Here is a 24298-nt window from a genome sequence, read left to right on the forward strand (position 1 = left end):
GTCCCCAGGTTTTCCCAGCACATTGGTGGCACTGCTGTCCCTTACCCCAACAGGGGCATTGCTCAGCAGGAACACTTGTTTTATTGATCTATTTAAATTTTATTTATTTTTCAGCAGAAACCACTGCTCATGTTCATGGGGTGTTGCTCTGCCTCAAACCCCAAACCTCTTCCAGAGGAGGGTGGGCTTGCTGAAAGAGACACTTTTCTAGCCAGATTTTGGGCTAAAAATTTTTTTGTTTTTCTGAACAAAAGACATTTGTTTCAGCATGCCAGGAGAGGTTTTCCATGCTGGATTCCACTGTGTTTGGTGGGATTGGATCAGCAGTTCCCTCACAGTGACCCAGGGCTCAGCCAGGCCTCCCAGTGCTGACAGGAATCCTACAAAACCCCTTTTTGATCCCCCAGATTTGCAGCATCATTAACATCCTGCTAAAGAAGAGATGAATTTGGGTTTTTTTGGTGTTTGTTTTTTATTCTTTCTTGGCCTTTACAACTCCCTGTGGGAGGGCAGAACGTGGGAGCTGCAAGAGGTGGTTTAGCAGGACAGCTGCTGGTTGGGAATGCAGGGAAGGAGCAGGGGCAGGTTTGGAGGTTTTTACTTTCCTCATTTACAGGAACACTGCCCTTTACAATCTGTGCAAAGCCCAGTTTAAACTGAATAATGGGGAAGCAGGAAACACTATTAACATTGAAAGGAAGCCTGAAGATCAGGTTAATGATGCTGCCTGGTTTGCTTGTACTCTGTGTGTGGACAGTTCCACTGCTCACAGGAAAATGTATTTTTAGTTTGAAAGTCCCCAGGATTTGGGGACTTCAAACACTGAGGAGAGAAATTGCCTCATTTCCATCACAGCTGAGGTGGTCTGTGAAAGACAGAGGTATTTCTGTCAGCTCTAAGTTTTATTTAATGTTTGTTTACAAACTACCCTGAGCCCAATAGGAGTCAATCAGAGTTATTTGAAGCAGCTTTTGTGGGAAAAGGTAACAGAAGGAGCCCTTGATCCGTATGGTGTGTGCAGAGCACAGGCTGGTTCAGACACACAGGGGAGAGGTGGAATTTGCAATTTCTATGGATGCTTTTTATTTGATATTGGAAGGCAGCTTCAGTGTGCTGAGAACACACAGATCATTTTTCACTGCTTTTTGTAATTTTCAGTGCCCTTTGCACATGTCCCAAGCTGCCCTCAGCCCCCAGGTTTAGGACCCTTGCTCAGGGGTGTCCATTCTGTGTTCTTTGAGGGTGCCATGGTTTGGGGATCCCAGTGCTGGGCTGCTGAGATGTGCCTGAGCCAGGAGGGCTGTCCCTGTGAGCTGATGGGGAAAGCTGCTGAGAAATGGAATCAGGGCTCCTTCAGAGCCTGGGAGGTCACAGAGCTCCAGAAACATAGCCCAGAGCTGATGAGCACTTCAGATCTCTGGACCAGCCAGATATCTCCGTATGGAATCCATATGGACATATCTCCATGTGGAATCAGTCCCCTGGGAAGGGCTTAGCCCTGCTCCCAGAGGATCCTGTGTTCAGCTGGGGGTGGCAGGAGCTGGGACAGTGTGCTTGCCACCAGCACGGCAGTTTCCTCAGGCTGCCCTGTCTCACTCGTGTCCCTCTCAATTGCGAGCTCTTGGAGCATTTACTCATTCACCCTGTCACAGGGGGCTTTCACATTTGGGGTCAGAGCAGCCAGCACTGCAAAGGAGATGGGGAGTGTGTGGGGAGTGTGTGGGGAGTGTTTGGGGCTGGTTGCACCAGTATGGAGCTGGGCAGGGTGGGCAGGGAGCTGTGTGCACCCTCCATGGGTGGATCCAACATCTCCCAGGGCCCTGCAGCCCTGGAATTATTGTTGCTGGCAGTGATCCCTGTGCCTGCCTCTGTCCCCAGCTATGGGTGAACCAGGAGGATGGCGTGGAGGAGGGAACCAGCGAGGTGCAGAACGGGCACCTGGACCCCAGCGCCGACTGCCTGTGCCTGGGCAGGACCGTGCAGAACCGCGACCAGATGAGAGCCAACGTCATCAACGAGATCATGAGCACCGAGCGCCACTACATCAAACACCTCAAGGACATCTGTGAGGTACCTGAGCTGGGGAACCTCTGGGGGCTGGCCTGGGGCTGTCCCCACTGCATCAAACCCCTCAGGGACATCTGTGAGGTACCTGGGGCACCCGTGGGGGGCTGGCCTAGGTCTGTTCCCATTACACCAAATTCCTCAAGGGCATCTGTGAGGTACCTGGAGTGGGAACAGGACATGGGGGTTGGGAACAGGACATGAGGGCTGGCCTGGGGCTATTCCCATTGCATCAAACCCCTCAGGGACATCTGTGAGGTACCTGGATCTTGGGCACACTTGCCCATGGTGAGGGACTGGCAGGGGCCGAGCCTGGGTTTGTTCCTGGGTGATTTGGGAACAAGCTGAAGTGTCTGAGGACTGTGTCTAATGGAGGAGCAGCATCCGTCAATATGTATTGACAGTTCTGAGAATTTCCTGCTGGATCTGGTAATTCCTTTAGTTTGTATTAACCAAAAGTGCAATTTCCTGACCTTTATTCCATAGCTCTTTGACTAAAACATGATGAGGTTGAGATCCTTCAAGCAGCCCTCTTAATTAAAACCCAATGCCATCTACTTTTGAACTTGTGATTGAGGAAATTAGGTTGTAATTAAACCAATCAGTTACCCATGTCATCTGTGCCTTTCATGTCGGGTTCACAATTTCCCCTGGCTCAGGATGGCCCCCATTTGCCTTTTTCATGGCGAGACTGAGGGCAAAACGTTCCCACCATGGGAAATGAAGAAGGGAACCAGCAAGCCATGGACTTTAGTGACCGACCCCATAAATCCCCACCTTGGTTCTTGTTCATTAGGTTGCAATTAACCCCTACAACCCCTTAGGTTCAGGATTAGTGCCCTGAGCTGAGCCCAAGGTGCAGAGGCTGTGGTGCTGGGTGTTTGGGAAGGGGAACACGTGGCTGTGCCAGAGTTGGGCACTGTGTGTGGAGATGTCCTTATCACTGAGAGGCAGAAGTTTGTGAGCCCTGAAATCAAAGTCTGGGGATGGCTTTCAGCTCATCCCTCGCAATGTTTAGGATTTAGTGAGCCTGTGCCCAGTCAATGTGGTGAAGCCCCCTGGGGATGGTGCTTAGAGGAATGTCTTCCTCCCTTCATCCTTGCTGCTTTTCTCCCAGCAAGGCAGAGCAGCCATCCAAAAAGCATCTATGACACTTCTCAAATATGGAAGAGCCTTGGGATTTCAATTTGGGAACAAATGAGCTTAATTTCAATGTGCTATTTCAGTCAGAGAGCTTTGCATTGGAGAAGGGAAGACTGCAGACACTTCTCCACATTTTGTTTCTTTTCCTGCATTTGCACTTTTCTGTTGGAAACAAAAACAAAAGAAACTAAAATAAACCTTGACTTGCATCTCCAGCCATGTCACCATGTTTCTGCCAATTGGAATTCTCAGGAGGTGCAGACAGGTTCAGCTGCAGTGGGGGAGCACTGATTTACTGCCCCTAATGATGTGTCCCAGACAGGAGAGATCCAGAAAGCTCTGCTCTCTCTTTGCTCTGTGTGATGCAGACTGGGATTGAGGGGATAAATCTCACCTGCAGGTAGAGCACCAGGAAATGATTCAGCTAAGCAGGGAGGAGGCTGAAATGGGCATTCTCATCTGTGCCACGACGGGCTGTGCCTTGCTGGAGAGAGGCTCAGTATGCTCAGTCTAATCCCAGCAATCCCTCTGCTGGGCAAGGCTCCCTGAGCTCTGTCAGCTGGGGGCTGGAACAGCAGGGTGTGAGCAGGGCTGGAATGGGAGAGGTGGGCTGGGCTGGGCTGGGCTGGGAGAGCTGGGCTGGGCTGGGCTCCCCGTGCCCTGGTAGGGTGGGCAGGGCTGCTGTTTGTGCCACAGCACGAGCAGGCAGCAGACAGCCCCTGTGAGCTGCTCTGACAGTGCCACATCCCCTCTTCCCAGGCTCTTTGTCTTAGGGTGTTTTAGGTGTAGGATGAAGGATGAGGTGTGAGAGGGGGGGATAGCAGAGCAGCTCTGGCTGGGCTGAGCCTGGTTTAGTGCTGAGTTTAGCTGTGTGTGGTTATTGCTTCTGAGCTGCGGTGAATAACAAATAACAAATCCTGACGCCTGGGCGGCACCTGAGGATGTGAGGTTGTTCCTGGGGGGTTGTGATGAAGAGCCCTCCCATTGCTCCCCTCTGCTTCAGGATGCATTTCCAGCCCCTGCTCCTGTGTCACTGCACACCCTTTGGCTATTCCCAACACCCATGGCACAAGTCTGGCCAGGCAGGGAGCTCAGGAGCTGGCCAGCACCAGGAGGGATGGATGGATGATGGATGGATGGATGGATGGATGGATGGATGGATGGATGGATGAATGGATGGATGATGGATGGATGGATGCATGGATGATGGATGGATGGATGGATGGATGGATGGACGGACAGACTGACCACCTCTCCTGGCTGTCTCTAAGGCCTACTGTGGGGGGAAGAAAACTTAGCACTTAACCTCCTGCAAGTCCTGCCCAACTTTGGCCTATACTTCAGGGACTACATGGAAAAGTACTTTAAAGCCAGACAGTTTGGCAGCTATTTTTAGGTATCATTGAGCAAAACACTCTCCAACATCTGCTCATCAGTCAGCTCTCCCTTCTCTGAGCAAACCTGACGGGATGAGCAGAAGGAAGATGACATTGTTTTATGTAACAGAAGTAAATTTACTGGAAAAACTCTGCAGTAGCCTCCTCTGCTGCATGTTATGGGTGAATCTTCAGGCTCCTTTTCCTGTCTTGTGCTGGAAACCACCTTCAAACACACAGAGAGGATGAGGCTTGGGAACTCCTCACATTCCTTTATTCTCCCTGTGCTTTCAGAGGTGCCTGCACAGAAATGTGCTGTTTCAGCTCCTCCAGACACGTGATTCCAGAGAAATGATGAAGCAGCACAGGGAGGGTGGGAATAGTGAGGATGGGAATTGCAGCCAATGGCAGCCCCGGGGCTGGGAGACATTCCTGTGTTTAGGAGGGGAGGGATGTCACAGAGCACAGGGAGGGGACACTGCCCCATGGGCACAGGGAGGGATTTTTCCTGGCTTTTTCCTTGGATTTTTCCCCAGGCTGTTCTGAGATCATCAGTTAAACAGAAAAATCTGCCTGGAGAGATGCTCTGTGTCATTTCTCCCCAGTCTGGATTTTGGTTTGCCCTGTGACCATCCCGCAGCGTGGGAAGAAGCCTGCTCCCATTCCTCGTGGCCTTGGAAAATCAGAGGGGGAAACCCAGGGAAATGAGTCATCAAGGAGCTCCTGGGGGAAGAGAGACCTAGATTAGGAAGTGTAGAAGGTGTTCCATAACCCAAACTTCTCAGCTGAAATGCCAGGAAATTCAGGGTGATGGCATCCTCCGAGCTGAGCTGCACATGGCAGAGATTGGGTCCAGGCCAGGTCGGCCAGAGTTGCATTTCCCATTCATGTTTGAAGTTGTCCCTGCCAGGAACCACATGGTGAGGCTGAAGGACAGTTCATTGCAGGGTTCCAGTGTTCATTGTGGCCCAGCAGCTGCATGTCACCAGCTGGCAGTGTGACTAAGCATCCCGAGTTCCCAAATTTAGCCATTCCACTGGAGCTGCTGGCGCTTTCTTCCTTTCATTTTTTCCCCTTCCTGTGTAATAAAGGCAAGCAAAGTAAGCACAGTCATCTCCTGATGACCCCTGTGTTGTTTCTTTCTAGTCAGGGTGCTGCTAAATAGACCAGGGCAGTTGCAACATCTGAGATTTGGCCTTGCAGAGTTTCTAGTCTAAATCCTTCTGGTTGGACTTGATGATTCTAAAGGTCTTTTCAAACATTGAAAATTGTGTGATTCAGTGATGATCATCCTGACAGGTGAAGTGTGGGAGGATGAGGGGATTTGCTCAGAACCTTCCCACCCTCCAGCACATCAGCTGCAAACTTGTTGGGGGTGCACTCCATCAGCCATCCAGGTGGTTGATAAAGATACTAAACAGAACTTGCTGATGGTACTAAACAGCTTCCTTGTCCTGATTGCTGAGCTGAAAGGAGAAATCAGAGCAGGCTCAAACAGCCCCTCACAGCTTTCTGTGGAGGCTGAGCCACTGGAAGGATGGGGAGGCAGCAGTGCTTGTAGGAGACCTGGGTAGGTGTGTTGGTTTGGACAGACAGGAGTCTGCTAAGGAAGGCAGGAGCCTCCCCTGAAATGGAGAATGTAAACCCTCCCCCACCCCTATAAATTTTAAATTTATAGCAATTTAAAATTGCTATAAATTTTAAATTAGGGGGCTCTCAGGCAAACAATATAGGAGCAGGAAATAACAGTTCTTTAATAGGGAAGGGAAAAAAATAAAAGGATAAAATAAACAATGCAGTACACTAGAACAACACTGGCAGAGTCAGAACCCAACCTGACACCCTGTGGGTCAGGCTGTTGGCAGCAGTCCCATTGGAATTGTGGCTCAGCCCTCCTGCAGTGTCAGGGGTGGTTCTGCTGGAGCAGGGATCCTGTAGAGAAGGATGGATTCTTCCTCTGAAGATCCAGGGGAAGGAGAGGCAGCTGCTGTTCCTCTGGGGAATCCAGTGGAGAAGCCGTGCTGGTGTCTCAAAACCTCTGGATTATATCTGGGTAGCAATGCTTGGCTCCTCCCTCTGGGCTCACATCTCCCAATGGGATGCTGTAGTTCTTATCAGCCATGCAGGGACATTCAATAGCTGTTATCAGCAGATGTCCCCTCCCAGGGAGGTGTGATTGTGGTCACTCAAAGAGAGAGATAAGGCAAACTGCCCACTTGACAAAGGTAATCTGCCATACAGATGGTAATGGAAAACATCTGGCATTGCAATCTGGAACAGCAGGAGGTGTTTGGGGCAGTGGGGTTTGCAGGAGCACTGAGCTCCCTCCTTGGGCCTGTGCCCTGGCTGTGGCTGCTCCCTGCAAATCCTCCTTTCTCACTCTCCCAGGGTTACCTAAAGCAGTGCCGGAAGAGGAGGGACATGTTCAGTGACGAGCAGCTGAAAATCATCTTTGGGAACATTGAGGACATCTACAGATTTCAGATGGGCTTCGTGCGGGACCTGGAGAAGCAGTACAACAACGAGGACCCCCATCTCAGTGAGATTGGGCCCTGCTTCCTGGAACACGTGAGTGCACTGCCACTGTCCCTCCAGGATGGCTGGGAGGGAGGGAGGGAAAACCCCAAAGGTAGGAACCTCTTCTGGCAACAGATCAGAGGCTGCTCCATGTACCGGGGGAGATACAGAGGAGGGAGAGCTTGGATTGCAGTTGGATAACTCCCAGTACACCTGAGTCACATGGATTGGAAGATACTAGAGGATTTTGCCTGGCCCATCCTACTGTTCCATAAACCACCTCCTGCAGGAGCTGATAAATTGGCCAATGTTGTAAATATGGCAGGAAATGTCAAACAAATGCCAGCCCAGGAGCTGGAGGCTTTCCTGGAGGGAGAGGGGAGCAGCTCCTGTGCTGTGTCAGGGCAGCAGTTCACTGCTTATCAGGGAGACTCCTGACAAACATTCCTGAAACTTCAGCAGGACATCCCCAAAGAGTTTCACAGCATCTTTTAAACATCCCTGGGTCTCTCATTGGGGTTTCCTCTGAGACGGTGCATGAGGTGTTAACATGGCTGGTTCTTATCAGAGCCTGCAGAAAGCAGCATCACATTCCACCTCTGTGCTAGGGAGATGTAGGAAATCTTGCTGAGAATCAGTAACTCAAATGTCATGACTTGAGGCTGTGCTGTCAATTCATTGATAGTGACAATAGCAGGAATTGCTGCTGAGATTTGGAGGAAGATCTGACACTTGCCTGTCACCAGACAGGGGCTGAGAGCTGGCTGATAAACTCCTGATAAATTGTCCCTGCTTAGCCATTTGGGAAACTGAGGGGTGAGGATATTTAGATCCTGTTTAGAGATCTCCAAAGCATCTTGTTCTTCATTTTCTTCAGGAAGAGAGAGCTGTCAGTGCATGTGTGGGTTAGCTTTGGGGATGGGAAGGACACTGGATCCCTGTTCCCAGAGAAGCAGCTTGTTTGGACCCTCAGGGATTGAGAAGCAATTGCTGGGCAGGCATGTCTTGGCTAAATAGAATCTGTCCTTTTATTGGAAGGCATTGACCACAGCTGGGTGGAACTGGCTGGTTTGCAACACCTGCCTGTGACCTGGGCTGTTTCAGAGTTAATTTGTGGTGCTGGGCTGTGCCCATCTCCTGCCCAGGGAAATCTTCCTCTGCCCTTTCATTGCCTTGTCTGCATGGCCCAGACGAATCAAGCCCAAGTTAAAGGTGACAGTCTGTGGTCAGTGAAGGCAGAAAAAGGACATTCCAACAAAATAGACACCAGAAAACTTGTTGGACCAGTCCAAAAGGTGGAGGAGCACACGTGTCAGTGGGTTTTTTGTTTGTTTTTAGTGTTTTCTGGGGCGCTATTCCTGGGGAAATCTACACAGTGCCTTGAGTTCCACATTGATAAAGGGAATTTCAAAACATCCCCAGCCCCCAAACACTTGCCAGGTGTTCAGGCTCAGGGAAAGAGCTCTAGAAATAACAAGGTTGTCCTCTTGTCTTACCAAAAGCCAGAGCTCTACTGGGTTGTGCCTTTCAACCCTCCCTGCAGGATTTGAAGCTGAGAGCGAGCACAGCTCTGTGCAGGGCTCACATTAACACACCTGTACCTGCAGAGACCTCAGGTTTGTGTCAGAGTGAAGGTCCATCTCTGCAGTCCCTCCTTTCCCAGCACCTCTTCCAAACAGGAGGAGCACTGCAGGATCTGTCCTTCCTCCTGCTTGGGCTGTGCTTTCTTGGAAATCCAGACTGGTTTGGGTTGGGGACATCATTTTGTTCCAGACCCTCCTGTGGGCAGGACACCTTTACAGACGACAATGCTCCAAGCTCATTCTTGAACACTTCCAGGGATGGGGCAGCCACAGCTTCTCTGGGAATTCCATCCCAGGGCCTCCCCACCCTCCCAGAGGAGTTTCTCCCCGTATCCCTGTTGTGATGAGTGTTGTTCAGAGTGCTGTGACCTCCCTGAAGAAGGGTCTGGAAAAAGACACCTGGGGGGCACAGGCATGTCTGTGCTCATGCTGGATGATTTCAGCTCTTCTGGGATGCAGGAGACACAGAAGGAGAGGTGGAGTCTTTGTGTGGGGTTCCAAGGAGAGTTTTATTGAGCTTCTTCCTTGAAGGTTCAGTGACAACAGAGCCACTTAGGCAGGGAAAGCAGGGGTTTGTGTAGGGATCTTGAGAGGCAGGGCAGGACACCAGGGCCAATGGGGTACATTGAATCTGCATATCACAGCAAGGGAAAAGGCTGGGAGAAGCCTGTTTCTCACCCTAGTGGCCTGAAGGGTTCTCCCTCCAGGAGAGAGTTGTGGTTCCTTTCCCTGTGGGCCCACCAGCCCCACAGATCCCACAGAACTCTGCCCTTCCCAGCCCTGGTGGGGCATTGATCAGCCAGGTCTCCGCCTGACCCGTCCTCCTCCTCCTGCCCTCACAGCAAGACGGCTTCTGGATCTACTCTGAGTACTGTAACAACCACCTGGATGCGTGCATGGAGCTCTCCAAGCTGATGAAGGACAGCAGGTACCAGCACTTCTTCGAGGCGTGCCGCCTGCTGCAGCAGATGATCGACATCGCCATCGACGGCTTCCTGCTCACCCCCGTGCAGAAGATCTGCAAGTACCCCCTGCAGCTGGCAGAGCTGCTCAAGTACACGGCCCAGGAGCACAGGTACCCTGCGGGCACGGGGACAGGGCTGTGCCCTGCACGGCTGGGGGAGCTGTCCAGGCCTGGGGATCTGTCCAGGCCTGGGGATCTGTCCAGGCCTGGGGGATCTGTCCAGGCCTGGGGATCTGTCCAGGGCTGTGCCCTGAAGAGCTGGGGGTTTCTGTCTAGTGCTCCTTCCAACCCAAGGCTTGGGTTTTTCTGTCCAGGGTTCCTTCCCATCCAAGGGTTGGGGTTTCTGTCCAGTGCTGCTGTCCTGCAGGGCTGGGGGATCTGTCCAGTGCTCCTTCCCACCCACAGGTTGTAGTTTTCTGCCCAAGACTCCATCCCTACACAGAGCTTGGGTTTTCTGCCCAATGCTCCTTCCCACCCAGGGCTTGGGTTTTTCTGTCCAGTACTTCTTCCCTACAGGATTTGGGGGTTGCTGTCTAGGGCTCCTTCCCTACACAGGGGTTGGGGTTTTCTCTCCAGTGCTCCTTCCCAGCAGGGCTTGGGGTTTTCTGCCCAGTGCTTCTTCCCTACAGGGCTTGGAGGTTTCTGTCCAGTGCTTCTTCCCAACAGAGCTTGGGAGCTTTTGTCCAGTGCTCTTTCCCACCCAAGGATTGGGGTTTTCTCTCCAGTGCTCCTTTCTTACACAGGGCTTGAGTTTTCTGCCCAGTGCTCCTTCCCTACAAAGGGATTGAAGGTTTCTTCCTAGGGCTCCTTCCCAAGAGAGCTTGAGATTTTCTCTCCAGTGCTGCTTTCCTACACAGGGCTTGGGTTTTTTCTCCAGTGCTCCTTCCCTACACAGGGCTTGGGGTTTTCTCTCCAGTGCTCCTTTCCAGCAGGGCTTGGGGGTTTCTGTCCAGTGCTCCTTCCCACCCAAGGGTTGGAGTTTTCTGCCCAAGGCTCATTCCCTACACAGAGCTTGGGTTTTCTGCCCAGGGCTCCTTCCCCACAAAGGGCTTGGGGTTTTCTCTCCAGTGCTCCTTACCACCCAAGGGTTGGGGTTTTCTGTCTAGTGCTCATTCTCACCCAAGGGTTGGCATTTTCTGTCTAGGGCTCCTTCCCTACACAGGCGTTGGGGTTTCTGTCCAAGACTCCTTGCCACCCAAGGGTTGGAGTTTTCTGTCTAGTGCTCCTTTCCTACACAGGGCTTGGGGTTTTATGCTCAGTGCTCCTTCCCAACAGAGCTTGGCTTTTTCTGACCAGGGCTCCTTCCCCACAAAGGGCTTGGGGGTTTCTCTCCAGTGTTCCTTACCACCCAAGGGTTGGGGTTTTCTGCCCAAGGATCCTTCCCTACACAGGGCTTGGAGTTTTCTCTCCAGTGCTCCTTCCCTGAACAGGGGTTGGGGTTTTCTCCCAGTGCTGCTTCCCAACAGAGCTTGGGATTTCTGTCCACTGCTCTGTCCCCACCCCCAGGGCTTGGGGTTTTCTGTCCAGCTCTTGTCCCTGTGACATCCTGGATAAACAGGAGCAGGACAAAGGGTTAGCAGACAGTTCAGTCTTCTCCAAGCAGCAATTCTCGATGGAGGCACACTCAGCTCTGTTCTGATCAGACATGTGAACTAATTACCCTTGGTTGTACTTTCTGATGCTACCAGCTACACTGGAAAAATTACCTAATTAGCATTCAGTGGTCTGAGAGGCTCCTTCCCTGCTCCCAGGGAGACCCTGGGCACCCAGTGAGCACAGGGCCAGGGTCTGCAGCTGGAGCCTGATATGGGGAGAGCTCCAAACCTGCTCAGTTTTTCAGCCCAGTCCCATCCGTGGTTTTGCTGTGGAGTTTGGGTTCAGAGGAGCACCTGAAGTTTGATTGCTTCCCAAAATTTCCAGCATCTCTTTTGCTGCTGCTGAGGACAATCAGCCTGGCTGCCTGACAGTGTGAATCAGGAGCAGTGCCTGTGATACCACTTGGGATTTACTGCTGTGAAAATAAGGTGAAAGAAAAATCAGGCCCTGTGAGAGCAGATTTGTTCCTGCCCTGCCAATTTTCTTACTTTTTCCAAAACCCATTTAAAAGCAAGTGAGAATAGAAAAGAGCAGAGATGTTTCAGAAACTTCTGCAAGTGTTTGATGGCTTGTTTTTCCCAGGCCCAGAGCAGAAGTGTGATGGGAGCAGAGATGCATTGATCTGCTTTGACCTGACCTACAAGTCTGAGTGACTCAGGGTAGCCTCAGATCACCAGTTTGCACAAGCCTTTGGCTTCAGATCCAATTCCTGCTTTTCCAAAGACCAAATCAAACTTGGAATGGACTGGTGGGAACCTCGGGGTATCAGAAGGCAGCTCTGGGATCCCACAGGTTTTGGGTTTCCCCTTCAGCAGCCACAGGAGCACCCACAGCATGGCTGGGAGCTCAGATGTGGCTTCCCACCAGGAGGGTGTTTCAAATGACCCTCTGTGAGTTATTTGGGAGCCACAGCAAAGGGGATGTGGGCAGTGTGATAACACCAGGGTTGGGTTATTTTGGGAGCACATTTCTGTTCCTTAGGGATGTTCTAAACTCACCATGTTGTTAAGGAATCACAGAGTCGTGTTCTGAGGAGCCCTGGGAGCAGCACTTGGGTGACTCAGCCTGAGGGCTCTGTGCCACTGGATTGCCATGGACACTCCATTTCTCTGTTCCTCTGTGCTCTGGGAAGGGAGGGCAGGGAGAGGTTTGCTCACCTTGCATTAGGAGGAGTAACCCCTGAAGCTCTGACAGCACAGGGAAGAAACCTGTGGCTGCACAGTGGTGCCATATCCCAGCCCTGGAGTGAGGCAGAACATGGGAAAACAGGATTCCCAGGGAAAGCAGGGATGTGAGCTTCATCTAACAGAGGAACATGTCCTCTTTGTCTTTTTTCCCTTCCTTTTCACTGCCACCACACCTGCAGAGCTGTGGATTTTCCCTGCAGCAGGTCAGGACAATGCTGAATCCAGCATCCAGAGCAGGCTCCCCAGAGACAGCACGTGATGCTTGGCAAGGATCTAAGCTTGGATTCTGATGGAGCACTGGGAAGTGGCCACTGCAGCCCCAACAGAATTGACAAACCATTTATTTGCCTTCATCTCATGGTTAATAGGATCCTATTATTGCCTCATGATCAAATGCTCTGCTCCTGTTGTCTTTTTCTTCTAAGTTTTTGCCAGCTCTGCCACAGACATGGGCTGGGAGCCCAAAAAGTTCAGTCCTGAGCCTTTTCTTCATTACAGCATGACAGGAAAACATTGCTGGGGTTTTCTCCCTGGAATTAGGGAATTAGCATTCCCAGGATGAGCAGCTGGCACCGTCCCACTCTGCATGGAGGCAGGATGGGCTGAGCTCAGAGCCTCCCTCCTGTCTGCAGCCTGGTTCCTTTGAATTTTTCACAAATCCACATCTGTTCACCTCTTAAAGATCCACTCCAGCTTAATATTAATTAAATATAGGAAGGTCCTAAGTGCAGCTTGCTGGAATTTTGAGCATTCCCAGAGCAGAAGGGAGCAGGAGTTGGGAATGTAGGAACATGAGTTCACTCAGCTCATTTTACATGAGGAGACTCTGCCAGGGAGTGCCCTCCCTTCTGAGCATAACCATCACTGCTGGGAGATCATTGGTGACTGTCTGTAAGCCCTGCACCTCTCCCTGCCTCCCCAGATTCTCCCTGTTTCCCTGAAGAGCTCATGGATGTTCTCCAGGCCACCCTGATGCCCCCTTGGCACTGCTCCTGTCCTGCCTCACACAACCAGCACTCCCTTCACACAGATGCTCACACAAAGGGAGGCACAAGAAGATCTTCATTGTGTAGCAAATCCCTTCCATCCCTGGCAGTGCCCAAGGCTGGGTTGGATGGGGCTTGGAGCACCTGGGACAATGAAAGGTGTCCCTGCCCATGGCAGGGGTTGCAGCTGGATGGACTTTAAGGTCCCTCCTCAGCCAGACCTCTCTGTGATGGATAGGACAGATCAGGCTGCCCATCCTCTATTTTCCTTTGTTTTGCTGATGGCCCAGTCCTGCTGTCCTGGAATTTGTGAGATTGCTTTTAACCACACCTAGAATTTCGACATAAGAATTAAAGAAAAAATGAAAACTCAGCTCAAGATTTCACCTGAGCAAGGACAAATAATATTTTATTTATCCTTGAGCAAATAATATTTTTGGTATATCACAGTGTGTTAGTTTCTTAGTATTTATCCTGTTGGGAACACATGGAGGGGAGATCTAATTCCCAGTATTCACCCCTCTTTTAGCTGTCACCAGCACAATCCTTAGCAATAATCAATAAAGCCATTCCCCCTGCAGCTGCCCAAGATGGCAGTTTTTCTCATTAGTCAGCAATCAATAGCAGCCCTTAAGTTAATAATACATTGTGGTGGTGTTGTGGCAGCTGGCCTTGCCTGTCTCCCCAGTGGAAATGAACGTTGCAGCTCCTTGGAATGGAAGAGCAGGCCCAGGGCAGGAATCAATGGCATTGATTTCAGCATCACTTTTTGAAAAGACTGATCATCATCCTCAGTGGCCCTGGCAGGAGCCTGTTCTCACTCTGTGTTACTGCACTCACAGGGCCATGCAGGCTAAAACAAAATATAAGAGTTGCTTGATTTGCTCACCTGAAATCTGCAGTGAGAGTGAATTCCATGGGGTGACTGCTCTGGGAGTGGCTTGGAAGGTCCTCTGGCCTTTGTCTGAATGGACCCTTTACTAAATGTTCATTTTAAACCAGAAAAAATCCATGCCCGAAGACTGTAAAAGTGTTCAGCCTGTCTTTAGAATGCTCTTCACTGGGCTCCTTGAGGCTGCAGAGGGCTCACCCAAAGGGCTGGGGTGGTTGAGGCCAGAGCTGCTCTGTCGTGACAATCCTGTTGGAAAAATCCCATTGTAGCAGTGAGGGGTCACCCCTGCCCGTGTCCCTGTGGGCTGGCGAGGTTGTGGCAGGTGTGACAGACTGCTGGGCATGTCCTGCTGTGCCTTTGATGGCCTTTCCCTGTGTGTGCAGTGACTACAGGTACGTGGCCGCTGCCCTCGCCGTCATGAGGAACGTCACCCTGCAGATCAACGAGCGCAAGCGGAGGCTGGAGAACATCGACAAGATTGCTCAGTGGCAGGCCTCTGTCCTGGACTGGGAGGTACAGTAACCCTGCCCTGCCAGCCTGGCAACCTCCAGGCTGCTCTTGGGTTATCTGAAACCCTAAAGTTCATTTCCCATGGGTTGGGATGAAGCCTGGCGTGGAGAAGGCACAGTCGTGACTTCAGGGTGGTGCTTAAACATTAACGGTGCCCTAAAGAAAATCCTGCTCCAATTTCATCATTAGCAACCTGGAGTGACTTTTGTGGTTGCAGTGCTGGTAGTAGGTGAGACTTGGAGCAAGCCCCATGTGCATTCTGCCCCTGTGCTGTGTCACTGGGGAGGAGAGAGGGAAAGACATGGCAGAAAGCCGTGGAAATTGCAAGAGGTTAAGAAAATGAAGAAAATCCTTCTGGTGATTGCTTTATGACTGGAAGCCAAACTGTTAAACTGCAGTTAGAGATGTTATTTGCATTTTATAAATGACATCCCACTTAAAGATATTTCTGAAGCAGCCCTGTGTGTAGTGATGGTGTAATTAAGGAGCTGAGAGGCACAGGGAAGGCAGAGTCAGCAGAAGGATTCCTCACCAGCAGGCCTTCAGTCTCTACATTTGTGCCATGTGTTTGGAAGAAAAGCCATACTAAAATTATGTTCTCCCTTTCTTTTCGTCCCTGATTTTTAAAAATCATTGTATGGAAGTAATCCATAAATAGGGTTTTGCAGCAGATTGAGGACAAACGTTTTTGTAAATCCTCTCGCTGTTGTCATCAGCCCATGTGTTCAGCAAGGAGATAATCAGAGTGATGGAGCAGCCTTTCTGCTTCCTCACTTGTGAAGTCTGAAATAACTCCACATTCCAGTCATGGGGATCATACTGTGGAAATGAGTGTGTGGGAAAGAGGCATTAATCCTTTAATTAATTTATTTCTGGCAAAGATCTGCGAAGGCTGGGAGGAGAGGGAGAGAAATACAGGTGCATCACCTGTGTCCTCCTTGGCTGAGCTAGTTTCATTGCTGTGATGGAGGATGGAGGTTTATCACCCTGGATCTGGTGATAAAACACACAATAAAACACATAAATGCAGCAATCAGAGCTGGGATCGTGGCTGGCTGGGAGAGCAGAGAGCACAGACAATGTGTCTGATTGTTTTACTGCTCAGGAACATCTCTCACTGCCAGACAGACTCATTTTCAGAATGAGGAAAGTGCTCTGCAGGAGGCACAGCACCATCAGCTCCATGCTCAGCCCTGGAGTGTGCCATGGGATGAGCTAATGGGGGTCATTTGTGAGCAGCTCCCAGCCCCTCACTGTAAATAAATCTCCATTAAGGACAGATCCATTCCAAGCCAGTGAATATTCATGTGTGAGAGGGAAGCCAAGGTGACCTCCACACAGGATCTATGGAATAGCAGTTGCTTTTTCTCTTCCATTAGCTCAGTTGATAATTCATTTTTATTTAGCCCTGTCCTTGATAATTCATTCCTGCTTAGCAGTACCCATTCTTTATCTCCATCCCATCCTCAGGCACTTGCCAAATTATTCTTCCAGGCTTTTTTCAGCTATTCCAGATTTTGAGCACATTATTGCAGCAGCATCCTTCAGCTTCTCATAACGTAGCACAGCCTGCTGCTGCTCTGCTCAGAAATCCCATGGAAACACAGCCAAAATCCAGAATAAATAGGGCAAGGAAGGTGTCAAAGAAAAACACCTTCCTTGCCCTTTTTATTCTGGATTTTGGATCAAGAAGAGTCACAGAGTTTTGATGGGAAAGTAGAAGATGAGGGTTGGACCCAGCAGAGGATTTTACTGCTTGATTCTTTCCTCTAAAGCAGTTCTGAATCACCAGATCCAGCCCCCACTGCACAGCTGTCCATGGAACAGCCAGAAGGATGCACAGAAACCCAAAATACCCCGGAGTGAGCCACAGTGTAAGCAGGAAGGGAGTGGGAGAAATTAAAGGATTGGATCTTTGGGAAGTGCTTGGATGTGCTGTGTGCAGGTGTTCCTGTGGCACTGCAGACCCCAAACCCCACTTGGAGGCTGCAGGGATGTAATTGGGATTGCTCCAGGGATGCTCCCAGGACATGGAGCAGTGGGGTTGGCTCCTCAGCCAGCCCTGAGGGCTCAGAGCTTTGTCTCCTGTGCAGTTCTGGGGACAGCAGGGACCTCCCGGAGTGTGTCCCCAGCCTCTCCAGGCTCTGGGGAAGGGACAGGTCTGCTTTGAGGAGGAGATCAGCTCCCACTTGGTGTTTGCTGTCAGTGCTGTGCTGCCACAAGGCCTGTCCAGGTTTGTGGAGTTCCCTGAGCAGAGAGAGATCCCCAGTTGTGATTCCCAGCTTTCCTGGCCCTGCTCCTGCTCTAATTTGACCTTTCTGTACCTGTTCTGTCCATCCCAGTGCCTCCAGAGCACAGGCACAGCCCAACCTTCCTGAGACCCCCTGGAAACAGCACTGACCCCAAGAAAACAGGAACCAGCCCTAAAAAATTACCAGTTCAGTCTTTTTCCACCAAGAATGCAGGCAGGGCACAAGATAGAGCTAATCCCAAATTCCCACCACGTTGGCACTTCACAACTGATTTCAGTGGCTGAATGCTGCAGCATGTGGAGATATTTCATTTGGAGGAATGTCTGTTTTTCCTCAGCATCTTGAGACTGATGATGCTGATTCTCTGCTCTGAAGTTTTCATTTCTAAATTTACCCATGTTTTGTCAGGAGATGGTGGAAAAAGATTCTTTAAAGAAGAAGGAAAAATTCCCAACCAAACAAAAAATACTTAGTGAGGGAATATCTGAAATGTTCTGGTGTATGAAATGTGTGCACAGTTTGTTGCAGGGAGAGGTGATGTTGGGAATCCTAAAACAAATAGGAAAAGTAAGGGTGTGTCCAAGCTGCTTTAAGCAGAGGGGTTTTACTGAATCCCATTTTTTAGGAATCTTTTTTATCCCTCCATGGGATAAAAATTTATCACCTGTGTGGCCTCATGGTGGTGAATTTCAGGGTGAGTATTTGAAAATTACAAATATCCTTGAGTTAAGCAAAGCCAGAGGTTCTCCCCAAGAAATCCTGCAAGCAGGATCTGATTGTTTCAATTTCCAGTGGGACCAGGAAAGGGTGACCTGGCACAGAGGACAGCCAGGCCTGAAGTCTTAAGGAATTATTGGAATGGAGATAAGGAATTAAGCAAAGCCAGAGTTTTTCCCCAAGAAATCCTGCAAGCAGGATCTGATTGTTTAAATTTCCAGTGGTACCAGGGAAGGGTGACCTGGGACAGGGGACAGCCAGGCCTGGAGTCTTAAGGAATTATTGGCAGCTTTGGCATCTTTAGACAAGAAATGACTGAGCAGAATTGTAAGGGAAGATTCTGATCTCCCTGGCTGTTGTAAATCAGCAATAATCCCACTCTGAGATGAGTTCCTGTGTAATTTGTGGCAATGTGGGCTTGCCTGAGAAGCCTGCCTTGGTCTGCTGCCACATGTGACTCACTTATTTATTTTGTAACCTGAATTCCCAGCATGTAAACAGACCCGGAGAGGTGCTGCCCACACCAGTCCTGCGGTGCTTTGAGCTGGTAATGGCTCAGAGTTTGGGGCTTCCACCACCTCCCACCGAGCCCTTTCAGTGCCTTTCAGGTCTGAAGGGTTCCCTGATGTTCCAGCTCCATTTCCCCGCTCAGCATTGTCCCCCCTGACACACCCTCAGATCAGAGCAGTGACATTTAAATCTGCACACAGAGCTGCCTTCAAAGGGGGCAGCCAGAGCATCCTGGGCAGCCTTTGCTGCTCTCTCCCTTCCCTGTCCCTGCCCTCTGAGGGAGCTCCAGCCCTCAAAGCTTGGTGGGAATAGCTCCATGTGTCACTGTCATGTTTTCTGAAAAATCCCTTCACCAAAATTTGCTCCTGGGAAGCTGAGAAGAAAAAAACACCAAATTCTTATCTCATTTGCTTCTCCTGTGTTGTGCTCGCATGTGGAATGTGTTTGGAGATTGTTTATCCAACTAGTAATTGTTTCATTAATTTCATGTATATTGTTTTAACTTAATGACCAATTACAGTCAAACTGTGTCAGGACTCTGGAAGAGTCACAAGTTTTCATTATTATCTTTCTAACCTGTATAATTATACTTTCTCTATTTTTAGTATAGTTTAGTATAGTATTCTTTAATATAATATAGTATCATAAAATAATAAATTAACCTTCAAAACCATAAAATCAAATACATCATTCCTTCCTTTGTCTGAAAACCCCACAAGTACAAGACTAGACACACACAGAGCAGGATTTAAAGAGATTTCCACAAAGCCAGAACTGTATTTAAACCCCTCAGAGATACATCCCTGCCTTTCCTTCTTCATCTGGTCCCTCTCTTCTGCTCCCCAAATGGATCCTGTGAGCCCATGGAGCCCTGTGCCACCTGTGCCACCTGTGCCACCTGTGCCACTGTGCCCAGCTCACTGGACTCTGTTCCTGGGCAGCTCTGGGCTCTGTTCCCATGGGCAGGGCTCAGCACAGCCTCCCTGAGTGCCCTGTATGGATGGTGTGGGGATGGAAAACAGGTCTGTGCCTCAGCACACCTGGAATTGCTCAATTTTATGCTTTTCACACAGCTCTTGAACTGCATCAAAACAAAATGAAGCAGCAATCACTGCAGCAGTTCAGGCTCTCTCTCCAGATCTCCAGCAGCATTTCCCTCCCTTTCAGCCCAGTTTTTTCTCACAGGAGGGAGAAAAATTGGCTCCCATTCCCTGGGAGGAGATCTGTGGAGGTCCCTGATCCAACAGGGGACAGTTAAACAGGTTTGGCAGAGGACAGAGCCTTGCTCATCAGCCTGGATGGGTTTGAACTTGCTTTTTAAACGGATCACTTTGGTTTGTGTATATATTTATATGTTTCTACCACAGATTCTCATGGGTTGCCAATAAGGCAGCTTCCAAGAGTATTAAATTTCCATGAAGGGAGAAATATATATATATTTGAGAAATTTAATGAGCATTGTCCTTTTAAATTTCTTCTCATTCCTGTTATTTACGGGTCCTTTAAATCAAGACTTGCTGCCCTTAATTATGTAATCTATAATCACTGGCCTGAGCCTGTGCTACTGCATCAGTGAATCCAAGAGTGCCACGAAGAGAAGCTGCCTGGAACACCAAAGTGAGGGCAGCCTGATGAGAAATCCTCCTGGGAAAAACCACCATGGCAGGGACTGAAATGGAGCCTTCTTTTTTCTCTTTCTTTTATTTCGTTCCCCCCAGCAACAGAAGGTATCAGAACTGAGCTTGTTGAAAAGGACAACATTTCACTGCCGCTCCTTTGTGTGATCTCAGTGTAGCCCCGGGTGCTAATCAGCCTGTCAGTCTCTAATTGCAGAACAGCAGTGTCAGGCACGAGAGAGCCCTGCTGGCTCCCTGGGAGCTGGAGAGGGCACAGATCCCTCCTGGTGCCCAGCAGGGCTGGGCTGGGGTGGGCAGGGGCAGCTCGGGGGGCTCTGGGCATTCCTGAGCCCAGGGAGGTGTCTGGGAAGGGGGACAGCTCTCAGAGCCAGCCCTGCCTTGCTGCTCTGCTGCTCCCATTTATTCCATGGCACTCTCCAAGCTCTGTGTTCCTGCCAGCTGCCCATCACAGGGCATGGCCAGGGCAGCAGCACTGGGGAGCATCCACATCTTCCCAGGCAGCAGCAGGAGCAGAGCTGACCCTGAGCTGTCACAGCCAGGGGTGGCCTGGGGACTCAGTGTGTCACTGAGGGCTCCAGGGCGCTCACAGCCGGCCCAGAGCTGGGGCCTCCTGCTCCCACTGCTGCACACAGGGCCTCTGCCTGGCTCTGGGAGTCAGCTTTGCTTGGCTGCCCTCTGGGTGCTGCAGGATGTGCTCTGAAAACCCTGCATGTGTCTGGGGAGGGCGGAGGGGGTTTTTGGAGGCTTTAGGGACAAAAGTCAGGTTGGAAAAGGTGTCAGGAGTCAGGGCTTCTCTTGGCCACTCTGCTGCTGTGCTCTGCAGAAGGTCTGCCAGTTCAGAGCAACTCAAAGTTCAGCCTCTTCCTTTTTCAGCAGGGTTTGTCTTAACTTAGAGAAGGATACAGATGATCCAGCCTCTGTGGGAGTTGGAAAAAAATGGAGAAGGAAAAGGAAATTTTTTCCTGGTTCTGTAGAGATTTGGAGGCGTGGGACTGGGACAGACATTTGGGGATGTCTGTCTGGAGCAGGGATCGAGGCATGCTGGGGCAGCCAATGTCCCTCTGTGCCCCACCCTGCAACTGCCCCCTGAGCCCTCAGTGGGGACCAGGAGGAGACAATTTGTGCTCTTCAGAGAGCTACAACTGTGTCAGGACAAGAAAAGCCTTTGGAGGCTCAGAGGATGTGCCCTGAGGCTCCTCTGTGGGAATTGGCACAGCAGCCCAGGCTGGAGGAGCAGGGCAGGACCTTGGACATGCTGATCCTGACAGCCACGTGCCAGTCCCAAACTCTGTGCAATCTGTATTTCCCAGTTTGCTCACCCCAAGTGGGAAATCAGCTATTTCTGGCCTAGAGACTGGATATAGAAATTGTTTTCCCCACATAAGAAATGCAATACAAATCCCATCATTTCGGATCTGGATGTTTTTGGGTTATGTTGCTTGCAGGGACTACACAGTTTGGATTCAGCTAATCAAGTAGAAGTGTTTACAGAGCCCTCTGTGTGTCCTCAGGCTTCAGATGCTACCACAGGAGTAAAAGACAAAGCTGACTTTCTATTTTTAGCAGCCAGCCTCTCCTAAGCTTGCCCCCTCTCCTAAAGCTCCCATCCATAGGCTTGTGGGAATCTTCTCATGTAAGCTCATGTGTAGCCAGGAAATCTTACAGTTTCTGGGGCTGGTGTGTTTCCTGCAGAGGTTTCTGTGGTTCTGGGGATCATGTTCCCCTGAGCTGTGGCAGCAGCACTCAGTCCCTGAGCTCTGGCCAGGCTGAAGTGTGACCCTGCTGAGGCTCTGGGTGGTCAGGCCCATCCCTGGGGGCACTGCCCCTCTGTGTCCATCCCTCCTTAGCCCCTGGGGCAGCACAGGCACAGGAGGGAGGCAGGGAGGTGCATAAATCCCTGGCTAAGGCCATTTGGAGTCTGTGCTGCAGCTTGGTGATGCAGTGACTTAATGAAGCTGCTGCTGTCACAGGGCCCGGGGACACAGGCGGTCGCTCCCAATCAATGCTGAGAGGTTAATTACACATTTACCTGAGCAGCAGTTTGAAATCCTCACCACGGAACCAGGAAGGGGGGGGACTCCTGGCTGCCTTGGCACCTGCACGTGAGAGCAGCAGCACAAGCGTGTGTCTAGCTAGGTGCCCCCCATAGCTGGCTGAGCCTCCACAAGCTGTTTGCTGGGATTTTTGGGATGCTCTCGGCCCAGAAGTCGGTTCCAGCTTGGCATCAAAGCCAGAACTGCAGTAGTTCACAGCCAAAAAGAAAAAAAAAAAGAGTTCTTCTCAGTCTTGCTCCTGAGTGCTGCTCCTGAGTGCTGCCTCACCTTTCAGCTGGAGCCATCCCACCTCCTTCCTCGGTGCTCTGCTGAGATGCCCACAGGGCAGGTGGTGGTGAATTCACCCATTTTTAATAAATAGATTTTAATTAACTTTTTAAAAAGTCCAGCTCATTCCAATTAGTGGAGGGTGACTGCATTTGTTCTCTCAGAGAGTGGGAGAGAGAGCACTGTGTTTTCAAGACCATCTGCTCATGAATCCTTAAAAAAACTCGGGAGAGGAAAACAAGCGTTAGCCGGAGGCAGGGAAGGGTGAGGGCACTCTGGCAGCCAGCAGGGAGGCCTGGCCAGCCAGGGGCTGGGGCTGCCACAGGAGCCAGGGTGGTCCTGACAGGATTTTGGAGGTGGGGAGCTCTAATGAGCTGTGGGAGAAGGGACTGGCAGTGCCTGCATGAGTGAGAAGAGAGGCAGCAATCCAGAGGGCTGAGTTCTGGCAGCCTCAGAGGTGGGGAACTGCTGCCCCAGTGTGTCCCAGGCTTTTGTAGCTGGCTGGAGATTTCAGGAGGGGAAGTGCTTTGGGATGCTCTTCTAAAGGAGGGCATGCAGGGAATTTGGTGTCCTGAATTCAAAGTGTCTCTGGGTGGGCTTTGAGGAGGAAAGGGCTTTGTTTTCCTGATGCCACCAGCACCTGCAGCAGGATCCAAGGTCTGGGGGGACCTGGAGAGGGGAGTGGGGGCAGTGTCTGGGGCAGCTCTTTCCCCGTTGCAGTGGGAGCTGCAGTGACCACGTTTCAAGCATCCAAACCTCCTTCATTTATTCCCCTTGCTTCAGAATTATTCCCAATCCCAGTTTCTGGGCTGAAATCAGATGGGGTGCCTTTGAGAGCTGCAGAAGGGCCAAAATCTTAAAAAATTGCTGCTTCTGCCCATTGTACAAAGCCAGACTTGTCAGTGCAGTGACTCAGGCTGGTTCCCTGTGCCCTCCAGGGGGACGATATCTTGGACCGCAGCTCGGAGCTGATCTACACGGGAGAGATGTCCTGGATTTACCAGCCTTATGGACGGAACCAGCAGCGAGTTTTCTTTCTCTTTGATCACCAGATGGTTCTCTGCAAGAAGGTAAGGACACAGCTAAGGGCGTGCTGTGGGCAGGCTTGCCAGTGCAGAGTGGTTTTCAGGGCACGGGGGCTGTTGGCTGCACGTGCAGAGGAGGATGTGGAGAGCCCTGAGGAAGGACAATCTGCATGCTCAGGGTGGGGAGCTCTCTGTGATAGAGGGATTTTTGTGCTCATAGCAAATCCAGCCTCCACTTGCTCTTTTCATGCCTTTATCTCATGTGCCCCTGGTTTGGCTCGTTGCCTCCCTTCTCGTTTTAGGTTTTGGCTGCAGTGTATGATGTGGGATTAGATAGCCCTGCAATTCCTGTATGAACTACAAAACCTGGCACTGGGGCTGACAGCCCAATTGCTGCATTGAGATGGTGATGAGCAGCAGCCAGGCTGTGCTGGGTGTCTGTGCTGGTGCTTGGGGAGAGGCTTTTCAAGCCTCATCCTCCCGTCTCTGCTGTGCTGGGATTTTACAGGAGCCCATGGGGGAGGAGGGAGGGCAATGCAGGATGCTGTGCTGCTGTGCTGTGGTGTTAGTGGCAGCAGGTGAGCTGTGATCCACAGAAACTGTCCAGCAGCAGCTCTGGTGTCCCACTGAGGTGACCCTAGCTCACTGCCACCACCCCTGTGTGACAGGAAGGGACAGAGCTCCTCAGGGCTGGCTGTGACAGGTCAGGATGTGCTGTCACTCCTGCAGCCACACAAAGCTGTGCAGGGGGGGTCCCTGGGCCAGCACAGGGCTGTGTTCCTGTCCCAGCCCCTGGGCTCAGGGCAGGCTGAGCCTGGCACCCCCCAGGAGGCCCTGGCACCGTGGGTGGCTCCTGACTCAGCACAGCATCACTGCCCCTCCACAGCCCGGGCACTGCAGTGGGTGGCACTGGCTTCTCCTGAGTCATGGCTGACTGAAGTTCTGCCTTCTGGAGTGCCTGTGCTGGCTTTCCCCACCCCTCCTTGCTGTGCCTTTCCCTCCTGGCCCAGACCTGTGC

General features: G+C 51.0%; 1 protein-coding gene across 11 annotated transcripts in view; it reads left to right on the forward strand.

Annotated features, from left to right (window-relative positions):
* Positions 1-24298, forward strand: part of ARHGEF9 (Cdc42 guanine nucleotide exchange factor 9) — a 164956-nt gene that overhangs the window by 113584 nt on the left and 27074 nt on the right. For all 11 annotated transcript variants that reach the window (XM_054289847.1, XM_054289837.1, XM_054289841.1 and 8 more), the window contains exons 3-7: positions 1879-2070; positions 6972-7151; positions 9526-9758; positions 14692-14821; positions 23194-23325. In XM_054289847.1, coding sequence (XP_054145822.1) covers positions 1879-2070; positions 6972-7151; positions 9526-9758; positions 14692-14821; positions 23194-23325 — 867 coding nt within the window. The remainder of the gene's footprint in view (positions 1-1878; positions 2071-6971; positions 7152-9525; positions 9759-14691; positions 14822-23193; positions 23326-24298) is intronic.

The sequence above is a fragment of the Melozone crissalis genome, unplaced genomic scaffold (genome assembly GCF_028551555.1).
Source record: "Melozone crissalis strain CALT ecotype California unplaced genomic scaffold, PUWL_Pcris_2 ptg000068l_1, whole genome shotgun sequence".
NCBI classification, from domain to species: domain Eukaryota; kingdom Metazoa; phylum Chordata; class Aves; order Passeriformes; family Passerellidae; genus Melozone; species Melozone crissalis.